This window comes from Petaurus breviceps, unplaced genomic scaffold, assembly GCF_028583685.1.
Source record: "Petaurus breviceps papuanus isolate PSGF00001 unplaced genomic scaffold, PetGlider_PUasm1.0 90730, whole genome shotgun sequence".
Classification (NCBI taxonomy): Eukaryota; Metazoa; Chordata; class Mammalia; order Diprotodontia; family Petauridae; genus Petaurus; species Petaurus breviceps.
In genome coordinates, this window is record NW_027187324.1 from 4,495,801 (window position 1) to 4,518,738 (window position 22,938).

The 22,938-nt window shown below is 33.6% G+C and overlaps 1 protein-coding gene across 2 annotated transcripts in view; it reads right to left on the reverse strand.

Moving 5' to 3' along the window:
* The window catches only part of KLHL1 (kelch like family member 1), a 542,636-nt gene that overhangs the window by 121,387 nt on the left and 398,311 nt on the right, over positions 1-22,938 (reverse strand). For both annotated transcript variants that reach the window (XM_069066773.1, XM_069066772.1), the window contains one exon: positions 17,748-17,934. In XM_069066773.1, coding sequence (XP_068922874.1) covers positions 17,748-17,934 — 187 coding nt within the window. The remainder of the gene's footprint in view (positions 1-17,747; positions 17,935-22,938) is intronic.

The window sequence follows — 22,938 nt, forward strand, 5'->3', positions numbered from 1 at the left end:
CCATTATACCACACTGCTTTTTTCTCTTTTCTTTTTTGTCTATAATCTCCCCTGCTATGGACACCAACAATATATTTGTCTAAGTTTATACTTTGCTTTCATGTATAATGTTAAACTGTGTAGAATCTTCAAGTACTTATTGCTTATTTATATTTATAAAATCTTGCTTTCAAAGTCTCTCTTATCCCACCTATATATTAAATATTTCTTTAAATGTTCCTTCTTTCATGGGGTTTCTCTACCAGGTAGAAGCATGATGAGGATGCTTTTCCACAACAAAAATGCCCATTATAACATTGGAGACAAACTTTTTATTCAGAAGGCAATGCTATGCTTGACTATGTGTTATACAAAAGAAGCATCAGAAGAGGTCTCTATCAGTGAAAAATCAGTGGGTTTCCAGGCAACAATTTGTGTTAGAGCTTCAGAAAAGGGAAATTTAAGAATTTGTTTCTTTATTATACTGTAAGCTGAGCATTCTTAAACAAGTCTTACCCACAGCAGAGGGCCAGGGAACTCACTAAGAGGATAAAAAGATGTTCCTTTTCTTCCAAATCAGTTTTTGTGGATCAGGCAGAAATGTATTATGGGATAAAGGGGTAATAATAGAAATCTTATCCCTATTTGTCAGAGAACAAGGCAAGAGAGCCACAAACCTAAGCTGAGGATTTTTTGCACCCTTAAAATATCATGAATAGCTATTGGTTTTGTTTTGTTTTAAATGAAGAACAGTCATTCATTAACCAAATAGAGAAAAATACCCTTTTACTTAACTTCCACCAGAAGCTTCTGAAGGCAGCTATGGGCAACCTTCTCATCACTATTACAGGTGAAAAAAGAAATTTTGAAGAAACTATAAGGTTATCTAGGTTAACATTAAAACTGATTATAACATTATGGAAACACCAAGAATATGTATAAAGAGTATCTATTGCAAGTAAAAAAAAAATGTTCCTTTTACTCTCTCCAAAGAGATCTTTTTAAGCAAAAATAATGTTATACAACAATATGCTTTGTAATAAAGATTTATTTTAGACAAGTAATTTAAAGTATATTAATAACAAGTTTGTATCAATGGATTTTCAAAACAACTCCCCTTCACATTCTGTGTGATCCTTGTCCACACTATCCTATAAATCCTCTACAGTGGATATGCCAAACCTTCCAAAGTTCTTCAAAAATTCCTTTTGGTTATCTACCTGTTGTATTTATTTGTGTTATACGTTAGCCTTTTCTCCCCTTTTTGCTTGTAGCAGGATGGTATAATGAACAAGAATGTTCAATTAGTCCTGTTTGGCTTTCTCTCCTACTGAATAAATTGTTTAGATGACAAATTCTTAGTCTATTCATGACCTTGGGTAGGAGAAAATATCTATCTATCTATCTATCTATCTATCTATCTATCTATCTATCTATCTATCTATCTCATTCTCTCTGTCTCTTTCTGTCTCTGTTTATCTCTGCCTCTCAGTCTCTCCATCTTTCTCTTTCTCCCTTATAATCCCTAACTATATTTCAGTTATTTGGGCAACACAAAACAGTAGTATTGTTTTGCCAGATTGCCAAGAGTGTCTATCAAACACACACACACACACACACACACACACACACACACACTACAAATACACACATACACATACACACACAGTTAAGAACTGTTGGTGATGGATTTCCTTTTATAATGCTCTGTTCCCTCTACTCTGGGAAGCTGAACCAAAGGGTTTGTAATTCTCTTTATCATTTTCAATCCCAAGCCCCCAGGCAGAGAACAAAGCATCTGGCAAAACTTCTCAATGTTATATCATTCTCGCTCTCAGTTCTCAATAGCTTCAGCCCAGATAGAATGTGAAATAGTACAATGGGGGAGGAGGAAGATTAACATTGTTTATTAAGACAACGTAGAAATTTAAAACAAATGTAAGTAAAATGCTATCCTTGTACCCAAAGAGAAAGGCTTTAGGCTCCCATGAAGGAGCCCAAAGGGGAATATAAAATACTGTATTATCACTTTGGCATCTTTGCAGGTTGGAGAAGGAAGGGGAGCCAGTGATTTCAGTACTCATCATGTTCATTCATTCCAAAGAATCTTGCTCCCATAGTTCTGCCTCTATTCCCTATAATGCTTACCCTTTTATAGGCTTCCACTTTCCCAGTTCTAGTGTCTTTTTTCATCCTCCCCTTCTTTGCCTCCATTAAATTTCTAACATTCTCATCTGAAATTGAGTTTTTTTTTCTAGTTTGACTTCTACCTGGACTTACTTTCAAGTTAGGAAGGAGTGGTAGAAGATGGCTGTATGGGGAGGAGAAGGGGAGGCATGGCTTCTCTTTCTTCATCCAAATGTCTGGTTCTCTTTATGATTCACTTGTGGACCCTTTATTACCTCATTGAAGGATCCTGTCATCCCTTTACTGTGACTGGGTCCATTTAGAACCATCTTACACGGACTTACTTCTTTTAAGTTCCCTATGACAATGCATTCTCTACATGATGTGATAAAAACAATAACAACAAAACATCAACTATACAAAATTACTTCAATGTTGTTTTTTTCATATTCTTAAAGCTGGAAATAACCTTAGAAGTTATCTCTTCCAACTTTAATATTTTAAGAATGAAGGAGTTAAGTCTCAGAGAGGTTAGATGACTTACCCTAAATCATAGAAGCAATAAAGCAGCAGACTTGGTATTTAAACCAAGTTATTTTGATTTCATGTCTAGGACTTGTTAACTATACTTTTTCTCAAAATCAGCCCATTCCATCACAATGAAAATACTGTATTGCTTATATATTAGATATCTTTGCAGTGATCTCTGGGATATTTTGACATTCTAATTTTAGGATTTCAGATGTGCCATTATTTCATCACTGAGATAACTAATATTGGTGTAAAGGGGGGGGGGGATGGGATCTGGGGACAGAAAGAAAGTTGGGATGATAAAATAGTTATGCAATCCTCCAAATCCAATATTTAATTTTGGGCCTAACTCTATATAGATATATTCAGAATGATGGATTATTTCAATAAGCTGTCATCTAGACTTCTCTCATAGTCTGGATAATGATGGAAATGGCAAACATATGTCATACATGACCATGAATCTCATTTTAAGCATTCTAGAATCAGGATGAAAATAGTAAAATTTTATACAGAAGAGATTGGAAAAATTATACATCAACAGAGAATATTTTTGTTTGAATGTTATAGCTATTTTCCATGACATTAAAGAACATGGTATTTTTGTATGTGTGCTGCTTAACACTTCACTTGAAGTCAGTACTCAGCAGGTCAATGGAAAAGGTTATTTTCATAGTCACGTTTGTCATGGCTTTGTATGATTTTGAAATACACATGGAAAACAACTTGTCTAAGAAGAGCTCTACCAAGTTAATTATTTTCATAAAATAAATGAACGCAGCCAAAAAATGTATTTTCCATACCTTTCTTTCAATTGTTCAGCCTTATAGATAGTTTCCACTAAAAAAAATGTAGAAAAAACATTTTTTTCTCATCTTATGTTTTTTATCAAGAATAATCTTTACAGGTAAAAAGAACATTTTCAGAAAGATTTAGTAGAGATGACATCTAACACATCAAAGAGGATCAAAAGAACACAGATTCTTCACACAATGAACAAAATAAACAACCATAACAGAAAAAAAAGAAAAACACCAAACAGACTAGCTAAAAAATAATATTAGAAAAGAAAACCCAATCAAAATGAATTTTTAAAATGAACAAAGCAGGGTACCCATATGATTAAAAATATGTTAGAGTAACTGAATCAGGTAGAAAGTGAGAAGTAAGGATGAAAAAAAAGAAATGATATAAGATATGCTAAGAACTCTCTGCTAATAGATAAATGAAACATTCAAAGAAATTCAGTAAGATCTGGCAATGCTAAGAATATCAGAAGACCAAATAAATGAAGTAACTAGAAATTCAGCTGAAAAATTAGTTGAGGATCAATACTCACCCAACAGAACAATAAAAGATAAACATTAACTAAATGGGCAATATAAATAGTGTTACCAGCATGTGCATTTATATGCCAGACCTGCCTTAAGTAAAGAGACCAGCACTCAGCTGGGGCCAGATCTGTCTCCCCAGAAATCATTTGGAGAGAAGACTGATGCCAACAAAATGTAACTTTCCTAGCATGGGAGAGACTGAGATGGCTTTGTGATCCTGACACAAGAAAAACCACTACCAAAGGGAAAGGAGTCAGAAAGTGAGCAACAGGAGATGGGGATTGGGGGGAAGAGAAGACTGAAATTATCAATCTTAGCAAAAATAAAGCTCAGTTAAAAACTTTAAAAAATAGACGAACCAAGGACAATACCAACAAAATAACAGAAAAGCTGAAAGTAAACATAAGGTACTTTTAGTAAAGTGTTACATTAGTAATTGAATAGAAGTTATAGTGGAGAAACAGGAAGAAAAAAAATAATAAAATAAACAAAACTTCAGTGTTAGGGAAAGGGGTACCTAAATGTGATGGGGAAAATTTGAAGATGAGGGAAAGGAGCTGGCATAAAAGGAATTGAACTAAAATAAATTAATATAAAACAACAGAAAAGACAAAGTAACTGAATACAGAGCAAAAAAAAATTTAATTTGAAAAAAATATTAGAGACAGAGGGAGGAAAAAATAAACTGATAATTTTAAATGTGAATGGATTAAAATGTATAAGAAAAAAGTGACAGATTGTATAAAAATAAACAAACACAATCTGTTGCATATAAGAAGCATACAAAAAAAAGACACATGCACACAAAAAAGGGACCTGAACAGAATTTACTCTGTTGAATTAATTTAATTAATTCACTCAGGTGAATTTAAAAACAAAAGATTAGATTTAATCACACTATCAAGGGAAACCCCCACCCCCATCAAAAACAAACCTTCAAAGCATAAAAAGAGATAAAGAAGGAAACTACATTATTCAGAAAGAAACTATAAAAAATTAATATCAAAATTACACTTATGTGCTATAAATGTCAGTTTCTAAATTCATAAAGGATAAAGAAATTGAGTAACAACAAGATGAAGATGGTAAAACAATAATGGCAGGATATTTTAATGTCCTTCACTCAGTTTGGGGGAAATTTCACAGTAAGATATAAAAGGGGAAAACATAGAATTGACTAAATTGTTGAGATACCAGAGTCATACTTAAATACATACATACACACAAAAACAGACACCACACATATATATCTTCTAAAGGAGACTAAGAAGGAATATAGATATTTCTTATCACCACATATAACTTTTGGAAAAACTTATCAGGCATCAGAGCATAGAGGTATTAGAAATAATTGTAAAAAGGGAAAAACTGTAACATTGTAACCCATAAAAAGAGTTATCATTTGAGGGAGCATAATCAAAAAACATACAATAAATGGAAATTTAACAATGATATTCAAAATGAGTGGGTAAAAATTGAAATAATTAATAATTATGTGAAAGAAAATAATAATGATGAAACAACATACCAAAATTTCTGGGAATCAGCTAAAGCAGTCCACAAGGGGTTAATTAAATTCCTAAAATGCACATTAACAAAATAGAAAGTGAGAAAATTAAAAACTGATTATGCATTAAAAATTATAAAACCAATAAACAAATAAAATAAGCACAAAAGACAAATTATGAAAAGAGGAGAAATAAACTGAAACCTCCCAAAATATAGAAATAATAAAATACAACAAAAAGTTTTCTCTTTGAAAAGATGAGTAAAATTAGTGACCGTTTAGCTATTGTTATTAAAAAGATGAGGGTAGAAAATCAAATCAACCAAAAGCAAATGAATAAGAAGAAATCAATACTTATGCACTGGTCATATATGTTCCTATTTATGCGCATTACCATAAGTGTGTCCTATGTGTTTTCACTCTTACCAGGAACATAGTGCACACTAGTCAGAGAATGGGCCTGAGGTTTTAGGGAGAGATATTTTATTTTTATGTAAGAATAAGCAATTCAAAACAATATTTCTTCAATTTTATGAATAGTTTATGAAAATTAATGTATATACACTTTTATGGTCATGTGAAGGTCTATGTCACCAGCTAATAAGAAAGCAGAAGCTTAAGTTCATTAATTTATTCTTTTCTATCCTAACAACCTAGAGAGAGGTTAATATGAATAAAGACTGAGAAAAAGCCAAAAGATTTGGTTTAATATTTCATTGATAACTCTGGAGAAGGAAGGTTTGGTTGAATTTGATAAAGTCAGAGTATAAAGAATTAAGAGGACAATGAGAAGAAAGGAAATAAAGGTATCAATTGTAAGTGGCCTTTTAGACACAAAAGGAAGGAGAGATATGAGGTGATAGCTAGCGAAAGATCAAAAGAGGGTTTTTTGTTTGTTTTGTTTCATTTTAGAAGTGGGAAGGTATGGATATGTTTGTAGAGACAGAGAGAGGCACAGACTGGAAAAAATATTTGAGCCTTGTAGCATATGATGACTTTGAAACATTGGTTCCATATCTTACCTGCCCCCTTGTTTATACTCTGATTTACACTAATTCAGTTTCTAATTGATGGTGAAATTGTGTGTTAATTTTTTCAGGGTTTGATATCCTCAACTTGAATAGGATATAAATTTCTTTTTACATTTTTTTTTAGGATATGAACTTCTTCAGGACAAGGATTTCATTCTCCAAATAAATTTTTTAGCTCCCCACAACAATTAAGAAACAGGGGAGATTTGTCCAACATTTTTTTTTTATTTTGACTCCCTAATTTGTATTCCATGTTCAGCTGGTAAGAAGGAAGATTTCAAAAAGTTTCAGAAAAATATAAAAAAATTAGAAAGAGTGCCTGTAGAGCTGGTCCTTAAAAAAAAAGAAACTGAAGATGTTCAATATTATTAACACTTCATTTTTGCTATTGCACAGTCGTTCTGATTTTTTGTGACCCCATTTGGGTCCAATATATTGGCAAAGATATCGGAGTAGCTTGCCATTTCCTTCTCCAGTTAATTTTTACAGATAAGGAAACCAACACAAACAGGGTTAAGTGACTTGTCCAGGATCACAAAGCTAGTAAGTGTGTGAGGCCAGACTTGAATTAGGAAGGACTTCCTGACTTCCAGTCTAGCACTCTATCCATTATGCCACCTAGCTGCCCAACAATTTATTTACTAAGCATAAATAAGGTATTTCAGGGGACACAAAGAAGTAAAATATGATCTCTGCTCTCAAGAAGTTTAACATTTAACTTATAAGACAATACCGTGTTTCCCCGATAATAAGACCTATCCCGAAAATAAGCCCTCCCCTTACTGTGTAAGATTCCTCTAAAATAAGCCCTCCCCCGAAAATAAGCCCTATTGAGATTGCTACTGTAGTGAAGGTGATCCCCTGCACTACATGCTACATTACGATACCTTCTGTATGCACCGTCCCCCCACCCCCGGGGTGAAACGCACGTCGCGCTCCGAGCTGCATCCAATCAGAGCTGCAGCAGTGAGCGCGTCATCCTGTTCTTCCCCAGTGATTTGCTTGCTGGCGCCATTGAGAGCAGTTCCATGGAGGAGAGCTGAGGCAGAACAACATAAGCCCTCCCCTGAAAATAAGCCCTCTGGTGTTTTTCTTTCCAAAAAATATAATAAGATAGTGTCTTATTATCAGGGAAACACGGTACATAGCCATATAATATGTTAAATAAAGAAACAAAATTGAGTAGCTTAGACAAATGCTCTTCACATTTAGAGGAAGAAGGTGTGAGCTGAAGTAGTGATGAGATGACACAGGAGATGTAGGATGCCTGTTAAGTCTTAAAATTGAGACACTTAGACAAATAAGGAAGGAGGAGGAGGAAGGCATTCCAGGTTAGGGAGATAGACTGCTAAAGACACTGATGGGTTTATCACAGCATTTTTATTATAATAAAATGATGATAATAATAACAATATTGGTCCATACTTCTAGAAGACTTTAAAAGTTGAGTTAACAAGGCTAGAACTTTTCCTTGATTGATGGGGAGACATGGCGGTTTTTAAGCTGAGGAATGACATGATAGACACAGAAGATTACAAATGGTATGAATCTTTTGTGATGGTGAAAATTTAAAAGCAGAGGGCTCAGTTCTGTATCATGCATTCATCCTCCTGAATTTTGTGAATATGAAAATAACAGCCCAGTTGGGAAGCTATTACAGGAATTTAGATGTGACATGAGAAGGGTCTGAACTAGGGCAATGGAAATGGGAATAAAGAGCAAAGGATTGATCTGAGACAGTAGGAAAGGAAGTGGCAGGATACTGTGAAAACAGAATATTGTGATTTTTATGGGGCCAAGGAAACGAGGAGTGAAAGATGACTGACATTTTGTGCTTGGGTTGGTAGGGAAATCATAGTATGGTTATTACATGTCCTATACTGAAAATCACAGTTATTCACATAGCATATATTCATGGTTTGATTAGAGATAATACTTAACATTTCTCTTTAAGAGAACTTTTATTTAAATAGTCTAAGAATTACCATCTAAATAGATTTGGGTAAAGTGGGAACTATTCTTTCATATATCTGAAATTATATAGTTGCCTTAGTTGCAATGATCAGTGGAAGAAAAAATATTCTAAAGTGAAGGAAAATAGGTATAACTACTGAAAGATGATAAATACATTTGGGGCTTTAGAATTTGACTGAAGAATAAATTCTACTACCCTTAGATTATGAATTGTCCTTGTTACATGAAATTATTGTAATTTGTTTGTCTTCATTTAAAAATCCCTAATGCAAGCTACCATGTTATATATCCTTAAAATAGAATTATACAAATCCAATTCTGGCAATTGCTACAATAGCTCTAATATAGAGATATTTCTCACATGAAGGGCTCAACAAAAATCACTAAAGCCAGGCACTCAAATTATGTGGAGATAATTTAAAGTGCAAATAAATTTATTTAGAAAAGCTTTATTTATCAAGCTTAATGAAAATATTTATAGTTATACTATGCTTCTGGATTATATATGTTTGACCAAATCTACATTTTTTTTTCAGGGAATTAATTACCATTTGCTGACTTAAGTTACTCGGAAATATTTCTGCTTGTATGCTGTTGCAAATTAACTAGGATAACATCAAAGAAAAACTTTGTAAACTAACACAAATTCCATTTCATTGGTTTTAGTTCTCTCCTGCTTTGACTTCTTTCAACATTAAATATTGCTGACAACTCTACCTTTCTGGATACTTTCTCTTCCCTTGGCACCTCTGAAATTGCACTTTCCTGATTTTTTTTTCCAATATTTATGTTGCCTCATTTTCTTTTTCCTTTAGGGAAAGGATGAAGGTAACAAATGAAGAAAAGTGTTACAGTTCTGGGTAGTAAATAAAATAATGACTTTTTGGAGACATTTTCTATTAACCAAGCAAGAAAATTGGGATAGAAAGGAGAGATGAAGTTGGGCTCAGGGCACTCAAGTTTGGGTCCCTTCTCTGTTAGTTGGTAACGGTGTGGTTTTAGTGGGGCTCTCCAGGGTACCTTAGTTTCCACATCTATTAAACTGTGGCATTAGAAAAGATGATATTTGCATTTCTCTCCAGCTTCAAATCTTTGATTTTGTCTTCCTTGATGACTGTTCTTCCTCATTTCTTCCTTAAGTATAAGTGTACCCTAAGGCTGTCCTCTGTCACTTTCTGTTCTCTCTAGATATCCTCCCATTATTAGCAATTTTAATAGTGTCCATGGATTCATCTACCATGTTTATGGGATAACTCCCAAATTTCTTTCTTCTCCTATTTTCTCATAAGCTCAAGATGTGACATTGTAATTGCTTATCAGAAATCTTCACCTGAATAGTTAGTTCACTGATACTTTGAATCTACATATCCAGTATGTCTCAGTGGCTGCAACAGACTTGACTTCCTTCCTTCTACTAATGACACCACCATCCTCCTAATTATTTGTGTTCAAAGCTCCCCGCTCCCTTTCCTTTATCCTCCACATGGAATTGGTAACTAAGTCCTATCAGTTCTTCTTCCACAATACCTTTCATAGCTCCTCCTTTATATCGCTATTGTCACCATCCTGATTCAAATTTTCATTACCTTTTTCAAAATCGATTATAACCTCCCAAGTTGTTTTCTTCCTTAGGTTTTCCTGTTCCAACTTTCATACCAGATTTATCATCCTATAATACTTCTTTCATCATCAATGTCTTGCTCACAAATTTTTGATGGCTCATTAGTTCCTAGAAATATTTCAACTGATTTCCAAAGATAAAACTGGTCTTCTGATTGGGGAGTTATACAGTTAAACTGAGTATTTTTAGTTTGAGAAGAGTCATGTTAACATTTTATTATTATCTTGAATTTTGCTATGTATAATCTGAAGTAAGCTACTTAACTCCATGGTAGTTTAATTATCAAAATTACAATTTCACATCCACTTAACTCCTCAGTTTCCACTCCCATAAAGTGGAGTTAATGAAAACTACACTCATTGCCTCACAGTATTGTTATGAAAATACACTGAAAGAATATATTTGTGAGAGCATTTTGTGATTAAAAAGTGTTATATAAATTATATTGATAAAATCTCTTACCATAGAGTTGAAACACTATGAAATTCATGTAATTTGTGTTCCCAGCTCTGAAAATACAGATTCTCATGCTCCCCAAGAAATTTTAAGTTTGTGCTTCTCTAATTTCATTCAATAATATACCTGGACATCATAAACATAAAGAATCTGACACTGTACTAAACTCAGTAGTTTTCTTTTTTTCCTATTTTTTTCTTTTAAGGACTATATTCCTATCAAAGATGGAAGAAGAAAATTATCTTTCAAATTCTTATTAGTTCTGCAAGTCAAAGAAATTATCCTCAGTTACTGACTTTTATTGGAGACAGCATGTTGTAGTGGAAAATGCTAATACCTATGATTCATAAAGATCTTAATTCAGGTTCTGTCTCTGTTGCATATAAGCTAGTTATATGACCACTGTAAGGGCAGCCAACATTCTTGTCAGTAACCCAGACTATTGCCTGAGACAAAAATTATGGAAGAGTTGTTAATATGCTTTGTGGATAGAGTTTCCACGGTGAGAATTCTATAGATCCATAAAATCATAGCCCTGAAATAAACATACAGTTAACAACAGCAACAACAACAAACCTATAGATTAGACTACATTATTAAAATAATTTGTGAAAATAATGCTGAAAAGCATTTTTCATTAGGAAATTTTGAAATTCTTGAGATTTATTTACATCTCAAACCCCATAGGCAAGCAGAAGGGTGATTAATGGAAGAGCAACTGGGGAAAGTGGAACTCTGGCCTGCATGACTCTGAAGTAAGACAAATGAGCAGTAGCAGGTCAAAGTACTAGTTCTTCAAACAGAAAGGTTGCCATGCTTTAAAATGGTTGAGGAAAATTATTTGCATGATGCCTTAATGATTTCAAACCATGAAGTGTTTAATTATCTAGGTCTCTGGGAAAGCTTCAAAGTCTTTAGCTCCAGATTAAAGCATAATTTCCAGCTTCCATACCTTTCTGTCAAAATGCCATAATAATACAGGGGCTGATTCACATCTACAAAGAAGCTATCCTGCTTTCCAGGACAGTAGGTTAGCCTCTCATCTGTGGTCCTGCCAGATTGATCATACCAAACAAAATGATAAAATATTAACTCAAAGAAAAGATTTTCAGGTCTCAATCAATTAATTCTGCATCAGGGCAAGAAGAGTGGATATTCAGAGAGTAATAATTAAAGTATTCAAGGTAAGTAATGAATATTAGGTAATAGGTCATAACAAACTAGCTAAAAATTCAAATTAGTCACATTCTTCCATACCATCTTTGCTGGGTACTAATGCTGATTAATAGTTTAAGGCAAAACGCCAGACATAAGCTTATGGATTTTCATATTCAGTTTTTATGAAAAAAAACAGTTACTGAGAAGTACTAACTTTGAAGGAAAATTTACCATGTGATAATGAGTATTCTTTTTATAGGATACTGTACACATTTTAAAAATAATATCTAATTATTTGAAGATAAAATAAAGATAGCCAGATAGAGCACCACTAACTGAAAACATATTTGTCTCTCTAGACACAAATTTTGGGGAAGTCATTAAGAAGTCAATGGAAATCAGGACACTTCCCTTGGCAGTTCAAATTAACCTCCAACAACCTTGTAGTTAGAATGGATGTTAGGCTCATAGCAAAGGGCTGTACTACTAATTTAAGAGCAAGTTGAGCAATTATCAGCTTTGAAGTTTGTGTGTGTGTGTGTGTGTGTGTGTGTGTGTGTTATACATCTATTTAAAATCATAGTTAATAGTTTGTTTTATTGTTCTCATAATAATCCCATGGGTGGTTCCAAACTTGGAATGGATTTGCATTTCAAAAAGAAAAGAAAGTATAACATGATAAGTCTGTGTTTTTATTTATACCTAAAAGATTATTGGTTGTTTCTCTAAATAAAAAGGATTTTACAAATCACTGTATATGTGATTCTCTTGATCATTATAAAAACTTCCTGTCAATAGTAATTACATTTGCTACTTTATTTTATTAATGATGCAAAATGAACCTGGAAATAAGCTATAAATGTCAAACTCCAGGGCTGTTTCTTCACCTCCATCCTATTTAGTGTTTTTATTAATGAGTTAGATGAAGAGGTGTTTGTAATGCACTAGATGAAAGATTTGGAATTCAGAAAGGTTTCAACAGCTTCAAACAAAAGTTAATAGGATTAAAAACAATCTCTGGCACTAAAGTTAGAAAAAAATCAAGATTAGGGTGAGATACTTAAATGGAAATTTATGGGAAAGAAAAAAAATGCCTTACAAAGATTAGTCAGCTAAAATTTCAAGATGAGCCAGCAATATGATATGGTTGCCAGAAGACAAATTAGATCTCAAGAAAACTTTAAGTGAAGTTTATAGTTACTGAGGTATTGACAAAAACATGGGCCTCAGGGGGGAAAAAACTACCTTTCTACCTACAAGGAATATTTGTGGGTCGATGTTCAGTCAAAATCCTGGTTATGACCCCTTACTGATTTGCTTACTTTTATGAGCCAGAGTGTACTTTAATTCAAAGCAAAAGAAATTTAATCCAATGGTATAGCAAATAGAGACTTGAGACTCTTCTACCACCATACATGACACATTTTATTTATTATACACTTTTTTGTGGTTTACTACCCCCAACAGATGTGTGGGGAAGTTGTAAACCCAGTGTGAACACATAATAGTTAACATATTCAGAAAACATGTGACCAGGGAACATAAATTCAATAATTCAATAAACATTTATTAAGCACCTATTATGTGCTAGTCATTGACACATATATAGGAAATACATAAACCAAGGAACCTGAATGAAAGGCTACGTGTCAGGTACCAATTTGTCCAGAGAATACGTGCAAGGTATAGGTGTGACCAAGGAATAAATATGTACTGGGTACACCAGAACTTCATTGTTCCTGAAAAGCTAATGATGATGTGCTCTGATCTGAAAGGGTCATGCTATTGCTCTCTTCTGGGTATGTTATCTATGCTGTATACTTCTCTGCTGGTCATGTGTTACTTTATTTTATTAATGAAGAAAAATCAATCTGGAAGAAACCCTTCAATGTCAGGCTCTAGGGCTGTTTCTTCACTTTTATTCTATTCATTTTTTTTTTATCAATAACATGGATGAAAAATAATCTCTTTGCTGCCAGATTCTGAGCATTGGTTTTGGGAAAATCTGGAATCCCAAATGCCAAGGTACATTTACTAGAAAGCATTTTTTTGCCAAGGTAAGGCTGACAGCACAAAATAGCTAAAAAAAGGACAACTATACAAAAGCCTGATAGATCATTTTTAGATAAGATTAAATCTGTTCTTTTGACTGCTTTGGTCTATCTTGTCACAATTCTATGACTTTGCATAAAAAAAAAATCCTGTAAATCCAGTTTAAATATCAAGGAGGATCTTACACCTTAAAAAAAAACTTATTTCTGAAATTCTACCAAACAAAATAAAACAGAAGCTACAGAAGCAGTGTGTAGGCTGAATCTCTGAAGTTCTGTTCATTATCACGGTCCTCTTTGATTGGTATATAAATTAAATTAAGAAAGATCAAAAGCTAAATTAAAAGAGCAAAATCATTACTCTACATCCTGTCTTACTTCCTTGCCTTTATTATGTAATTGTGGCAATAACAATGCCCTTAACTTTTATATTTTATTCTAAATAACTCAAACCATTCCGATTTTTTTTTTTTTGGAGGACAATTGCAGTTAAGTGCCTTATACAAAGTCACACGGCTAGTAATTGTGTTAAGTGTCTGAGGCCAGATTTGAACTCAGGTCCTCCTGACTTCAGGGCCGGTGCATTCTATTCACTGCACCACCTAGCCACCCCCCATTCCTATTTTTCTCCCCATAAGTATAATACCTAGAACAAGGGAGTCATAATAATTTTGTTATGGTCTTCCTTGATCAGATTACACCTATGGGTATAGTCAGCTCAGTGTAACAGTGTTCAACAAAGCTCCCAGAACAGTGGAACAGAGTTAAAGGATTCAAATCCATGTCATATGAGAAATGGATTTTTTTTTAAATTGAGAAAACTGGAGATGCTTAACTCGATAATGTTTGTAAAATAAAACTTATTGGATTCAAATACAATTTTTATTTATGCACTTGATACCTGTGACCTAATCTGTTTTATCCCTCATATGCATGCGTGTATTTCCATAGATCTTAAACTGAAGCCAAAGAGATTTTACATCAAACTCATCTAATCTGTATTTGTTTATACATTTTGATTACTTTATTTAAATCCATATAAGTTAGTATAATACATTAGAAATGCAAATACAAATCATTATACTGTCTCTATATATTTGTGGTTATAATGCACTTAGGGTCTTCCAAAGGCAGAGCCCTAAGAATCTCCTATTCCCTTTGTCTATTAACAAATTAGGATAGTGAGTTTACACTGACTTTTATCTCTGAAGACAGTAAAATTCTAATATTGGGCAGTGGGAATATTGGCAAGGAAAGGGAAAAACAAGGAATGTAAAACATACCATCACCAAATCCTCATGTGATGAGGAGCTTTATCAAGTAGAGTTAATTAATGAGGACAAAATGTTCAACTAAAACAATACAATGGGGACTCTGTTTGGTAAATGGGTGGAGTAAGGGAATATAAGAGATATGTATCTGAATTCTCTTCATCTCTAAACATAGCAATGCAGCAATGTGATACAATGGAAAGACGCCTGAGCCTAGAGTTAAAAAAAAAAGACTGCTTCAAAACCTGGTTTTACTACTAGTTAGCCAGGCAATTATAAGTCACTAATATCTCTAAAGTACCTATTTGTCATATGTAAATGGGAAAAAAGAATAATACTTATAATACCTACCACATTGGATGATTTTAGGAGTAAATGAAGCAATGTACACATGTATGAGTGTGTGTATATAAACAAATATATGTATATATATATATAATACACATATATAAATACATAAATTTTGCAGATCTTAATATTAAATATAGCTGTTATGATTTCACATAAGATTTGCAAATCACTAATCTAGGTAAGATAAGTCTATACTCAGATTTACTTATTTATTTTGGCTAAAAGATGATTATTCCTAAAGAACTAGTCTATACAACCCCTGGGCTAGAGGAGAGAGCATATCAAGGGCAATAGTAGGTGATATAGCTAAAAAAAAATAGATTAAAGCTAGGGATCAATGAAATTTAAATACCAAGTAAAATAGCTTAGACGTTATTCTATAAGCAATAAGCTACAATTAAATGTTTTTGAGCATGAGAGTAATGCAATTCAAGGCAAATTTTAACAGGATTACCATGGCAATGCTTTATATTGGGAGGAGGCTAGAGGTGAAAAGTCCAATTAAAGTTGGGTGAGTTATGTTCTGACAGCCAAAATGAAAAGAAACAGGGAAGATCCAAGACATATATCAGAACTAAAATCAACACAACTAATTGGATATCAAAGGGAAGGAAGAGAAGTGTGAATGACTGTTAAAAATAGTGACTAGGAAAAGGTGAATGCCTTTAACAGAGACTAGGAGTATAAGAGGAGAAGCAATTTTGGAAGTTTGGTATTGGAAATGTTGGAGAGGACAATGGAACATGTATATAAAGGTTTCCAGCAGGCATTTAGAAATGAAAGTCTGTAGTTCCAAAGAGGGTGTGGGGCTGGTTATAGGGATTTGGGGTAGAGCTGCATATAAACAACTTTTCTTCTTTTTTCTTTTAAATATTGTGAGGGTTTCTTTTTCTTGTTGTTCCTTTCTAAATAAAATTAAAAGTAGTCATGAAAAAATATAAACAATTCATCCTTGGGAATTTCTAAATAGTTCTACTAAGGAAAGAAAATTAACTAGAACAGAGTATGATCATTGAAAAAAAAAGACAAGAAAGTGGATGAGAATGATGAAGGAGGAGTAAAAAGAAAGGAGGAATTATGCTTTGGGGAATAGCTATATATAGGGGCTAAAGGAGGATGAAGGGATAGCAAAAAAAAAAATAAGACATATAAGAAGCAGTCACAGAGAAAGAAAGAAAATCAGGTTCATAGAATATTGGGAAAGCCAAAGTAAAATAGTTTCAAGAATACGAGCATAGTCAACATTGTAAAATGGTTAAGAAGGATAAAAGGGCACGAGAATTGGGGGAGGGTAAGTAATTATAATTGAACATTACAAGGCTATTAGGAACTTTTGACAGGGAAGTTTCAGTAGAGAAGAAACCAAAACACCAGGGTGTAAGTATAAGGTGAAAAAAGTAGAAATATTAAGTATATACTACCTTAATTGGAAGCAAGATATAGTACATAGAGAGATAAATTTGAATTTTCAATTTTAAATTTGAACCTGGAATTAAAAAAGACCTAGATTCAAGTTTTATCTTTGACACATACTTTCTAACATACTGGACAAGCCACTTAACCTTTAAACATACTAGGCAATTCTCCAGATATCTAAATTGCAGAGAGGGCATTGACCTGCTTTAGTAGAGGGAGAGTCCTCATCTGGGAAAGCCTATTATCAAAGGATGATTATTTATCCCAATCCCCATTGCAAAAAGTTTGACAATGAACAGAGAGCTATGGGAAAATCTAAGCACAGTTGAAGATAGAGGAGGAGTCGAGGGAGACAAAAGACAGGTATGCATCATGTCCTTATGTCACACATTGGTGGGGTGGTGGTGGTGGTGTAGAAGCAGGGGAATCTTGCAATAGGACTGCGTATAGATGAAACTTCTCTTTCATGATTTTAATATTTTCAAAGATTGGAACACCTCACCTGTTGAATTTCAATAGATTGTAGCATTACTATCATTCTAGATTTAGTCAAGGCTTTGGAAATGCTATGACATTCAACAATCAACCTACATAGGCATATGTGCATTTTCTCATTTTTATTACAAATGTTGTTTCATATTCCTTCTCCAATTAAATTAAGTTATTTTTGAAAGGCTATAAACATTGCAAACTTACTTATTGGTAAAATGGGTAAGGGATCTGGGTTTGTGTGTTTGTGTGTGTGTGAGAAAAAAGCAGGAAAGGATAAAGGGCAAGAGAGAAAGTGTAGTTTTTGCAAAACTTTTTATCCCCAAGCAATGAAGAAAAATCTCTGGGATATTTTATTTATGGTTGGTTGATATTTTAGAAGTTATCCCATTGCAAATAACTTCTTAAAAGGATCCAAACATGACCAATTCGGAGCCTTGAGATTGTATACCTTTGTTGTTGTCCATTCCTCCTACAGCATACAGGGTTCCAACAGTTGATTTTCTTGGTTTAGTTCTTGGACTTTGCATTAAAGTTCTTCTTTCAGGCAACAGATGGTACTTCATGGCTTCCAAAATCAGTTTTTGACATTCTAGGTCATCTTTAAATAAAGCATGGTTTTCAAGGTCAGCCAAAATCTGTGAAAAATGAATGAATCAAAATTGTTCATTAATAATGATTTTTAAAGGTAAAAAAAATAATGCAAAGAGTAACAAGGAGATTCTATAGCATACAATATTATCATTAAAAACATGAGTAAATTTCACTGATAAGAAGAATGGTAACTTTATACCTCAATACTTCCTTTCACCATAGATTCACAGAGGCTAAAGGAAATTTCAGAAGTCACTTGGACCACCTCTCTATTATTGTTAAGATTAAAAATAAAAAGAATGGTCTGTGCTATCCTTTAATAGTATTCATGTAGATAAATTAATCAATATTCCTAAATAATTCACATCTTCCCGGAAATATTTATTATGTCTCATCTAAGTCTATGCTGGTACCATTCAGAGCATGTTTTCTATCCTTAGTGAAAATGTCACTCTCCTCATTACAATTCTTGAGGTCATCGAAGATTCTTAATAAGTCACTTCATAGACTCCTAAACTGTAGCAGCAAGCACCCCAACACACCCGGGGGGCTGCCAACACAGGTTCTTAGATCTGCTTTTCTAAAGAAAAGCAGCTCAAAATGGGTTAACAATATTTCTTTAATCAATCAAACATATCATTTACTTAGTTCAGGGGAAAAAATCAGTACCCTGAACTTTAGAGTATACAAAGGTTACAAGCAGAAATTACAAGAAGATAGAGAAACAAACAGATTATGCAGACAGGCCACAAACCGTCCAACCATTACATCCAAACCAATAAGTTACCAGAGAAGGAAGCATCAACATCTGGGTTTTTCAAAGCCCGGGGCCTCTCAACAGCTGCCCAGAGTCTCGTCTGGTCAAATAACACAACGCTTCTCAAAGTGAGCCCCAAAACAAAGTCTCACATCAAGATTTACATAGCCTTCTCCAAGCTCAGAGAATGTAAAAACCCTCTTGACCCACTGCTCAATCCCAAAGTATGTCCTGAAAAACAAGCCTCCCACCACAGGCTCCAGGTGCACTTAACCTAGGGGCAGGGAAGATTTTAAAAATTTACATTCCTATAACATCAACTTAGAGCCAGATAGATCTTTATTAAAATCCAGTCTTTGATTTTCACTATCTGTGTGACTATGAAGAAATTACTCAACTTCTCAAAGATCTAGTTTACCTAATCTTTAAGGGGGGGGGGCACTAAATTCTTTATTTTCTATCTCATAGGGCAGTTTTGATGTTCAAATGACAAAATGTGAAACGTTTTGCAAATCTTAAAGCATTACATGGCAGTCACAATTACTTTAGACAAGGTTGAAACATTCAATTGTCAATAGAAACCTTTGGAGGACCATTCAGACCACAATTGTTTATTGAATTGGTCTATTATAGCCCATCTTCATAGCAACATTCATTTTTTTCATCTTAGTTCCTTTTCCCACCATATTATGTTAGCCTAGGGAGTTCTTAAACTGGAGTCTATAATTTTTAAAAATGATATATACATTTCAGTATGATTAGCTTCCTTTGAAATCTTATGCCTTTTATTTTATACATTTAAAAACATTATTTTAAGGATTCTACAAGATTATTCAGAATGCTAATGGGCTAGGGGCATCCATGACACAATTAGATGCTCATTAGCTCATACCTGGATTATCAAAAAATTAAATATTTAGAGAGGCACTATAGTATTGTGTATAGAATTAGCCTCAAAGGTAGGAAGACCTGAGTCTGACATATATTGACTCATGTCATTGACTCATGACATATATTGAATCATGGACAAGTTACTTAACCTGTAGCTTCTCTAGTTAACGTTCTAAGACTACAAATATAATAACAACTATTTAATGAATTCATAAAATCACTCAGTTGGAAAGGATACAAGAAGCCATGATGTCTATGTATCCGATGACAAAAAGAGTTTGAGGCTACTTTCAGACTTCTTATTTGTCTGAGGTCAGGCACTGCAGTGAGGAAGTAAATTAATCTTGCCTATCTTCCCATATTACCCATTGAAAACATGCATGTGTCCAAGACCTACATCTGACACATACTGATTGCATAACAATGGGCAAGTATCTTGACCTATAGGTTCTCTAATCAAATCAGAGTTATTATTATTATTACTATTACTATTATTAATCATATTCTTTCCTCCTTGGAATTTACGACCTAATTGGGAAGATGAGCATATATGAAATTAGATAATAATTAATCCTGACAGGGTACAAATAAGTGTAGACCAGAGTAGACATAAAAAAAATTATTTCCCTTCAGAGGGAAATTGAGATATGGGCTGAGATTTGAACAGTGGATTGGATTTGATTAGGAATAAGGGAAGAAGAAGGGCATTCTTAATGGGAAAGGGAGCAGAAAAAAACTTAAACAGAAACAGAGGTAGTATTATATACATTGGATAGAGTAGAGCAGCTTGGCTAGAGCAAAACATTTGCATTTTGGAGCATAGTAACGGAGATGGTCAGAAAGGGTAAGTTAGGATCAGATACTAGTTAGCCTTAAGTGCCAGAGAAGTTTAGATACGTATGTTAGTAATGATTAATACTTGAATAGGACAAATGGTCTGAGAATGATATGAATCATGGATTTGAATGAAGAGAAGAATGGAGAAAAATAGAAGAAAGGGGAGGCAAAGGTAGGAATAGAAGGAAGGAAGGAAGGAAGGAAGGAAGGAAGGAAGGAGGGAAGGAAGGAAGGGAGGGAGGGAGGGAGGGAGGAAGGAAGGAAGGAAGGGAGGAAGGGAGGAAGGGAGGAAGGAAGGAAGGAAGGAAGGAAGGAAGGAAGGAAGGAAGGAAGGGAGGAAGGAAACAAATATTTGCTAAGTGCCTACTTTCTTCTAAGCACTCTATTAAGCACTTTTCAAATATTATCCCATTTGGTTCTCACAACAACCCTGGAAGGTATTTGCTATCATTACCCCCATTTTACAGTTGAGGAAACTGAGGCAGACAGTGGTTAAATGAGTTTTCCATGGTAACAAACCTAGCAAATGTCTAAATATCTGGAATGTGGAGACAAAAGAAGAGACACAGAAAAAGGGGAAACTATAGAAAAAAAGTGAAGGCAAAAGAAGGAGAAAGAGACAGATAGCTGGGGAAAACATTAGGAGATAGGGAAGAGAAGGACACATTAAATTGAAGTGACCAAGAAAATGGTAGTGGTATAGATAGAGTAAAAGAGAGAGAAAAAGAGAAGCAAAAAACTTTTTATTCACTTAAATTGTGAACTTCAACGCATATTACAGTTATTATTTCACCATAAAAACAAATGTTTTTTTTTTCCTTTTTCATACTATTTCAACAGCTCTATACTTTAAAACCTGACAAACTCTTCTCCATAGTATAGTCATAGTATTTACTAAACAAGATAGGAATTTCCTATATTGCAGCTTCTATGGCTACAGTGATGCCATCCCTCATGTTCCATAAAATAATCCTAAGGTTCTTATGTAGACTTCAGAGGAGAGTTTCTTCAAGTCAGTGACAGATAAAAGTCTTGAAGGACTTTAAACAAAAGATTGACGTGATGAAATTTGTTTTTTTAGAAAGTTGATCTGATAATGATTTATAAAATGAATTAGGAAGGTGATGAGAAGGAAATGAGAGCCATTAAAACACTAATAAGGTAAATCTAAAATTTCTTTCTTGGAAATGTCTCCTCTAGGAAGGAATTCCTATGGGGGGAAAATGGAGACAAAGGTTGCAAGAGATCAGTATCCTTTTATTTCTTTCCCTTGATACCACCAAGAAAAATGACAAAGAGAGCAAAACTATTAGAAATGCTTAAATAATTTTAAAAAACAAGTGAATTAAAATATCACCTCCAAAGAAAATAATTTCATAATTCAAATCTCATAATTGTGAGCAATCCCTCCATCAGTATAAATTCTAACGCATTCATTACTTCTTATCTTTTGTGATTCTTGCCCATTTTCTCCCATTGGTTCTCCAAAAAAAGATCTCCCAACATCCTACAGGCTTTCCTTCAACATTTTGTGGGGAGAAAGTATAGCACTCAGCTTGATCATCTGCTACTCCTCATTCTTACTACATTGAGAAGACCTCTTCCTTAAATGATTCTGGATCCATTGATGGATTTCAAATTAAAAGACACATAAATATTTACAAATCTGTAATATTACCAATATGTGTAATACCTTCAATGAAACAGATCATAATTCTTTTATATGTTAGTTGATGTTTTTATAGAGTTCCTTTGTCCAAAAACATGATCACCCTGAGACCAGCCTGGTCGTGTTGCTTCCAAGGGAGGCTATTTTGTTCCTTGGATGACAAAAAGTATTATCCCCCATTTAGGCTAAAATTGAAGCACTTTTTTTTTGGCTTAATAGGAGTTGTCATAATTTTTGTTCCATATGCATATCATTCAAGAGCATAGGAATTAATTTATAATGAGGCATCATTATAAGATTTCTGAGGAAGGGATTAAAAGAAGGTTAGGCAAAAATACCAGGTCAAAAATATGTAGAAAGTAAAAAAAAAAAAGATAGGTTAGAATGTTCTTTCAACAAAGTGCATACTATACATCCATAAATGATTAAAAGAAAAAAAAGTAAAAATGAAAAGCTAAAGAAAAATTATTCTGAGTTATAATAAAGGAACTGAGTTTGATAAAAATTAAAAAAAAACAATCCCTAGAGATGGTGATGAAATGAAATAGCTTACTGATATCTACAGAAAATGACACTTGATTTTGTAAAAAAAAAAAAGTGGAACTATTTCACTTACGGATAGAATTGACAGGAGGAATAGAGGTAGTGGGAAAAGAAACTGATAAAATTACTTAGGTAAAAAATAGATTTGGAAGCAATGAAAATTAAAGCAATATTTCAGCTGTACAAAATGAAGAGAAATAATTTAAGAATGTTTATGTCCTGAATGTTGTGAAAAAGGAAATGATCTGATGACTGAGTTTCAGGAAGCTGAATAAAAAAATTTTCCTCAAAATACTGAAAATGGGGGAAAATATCAAATTACAGTATTTATTGTACGTAAGTGGCAGTGAA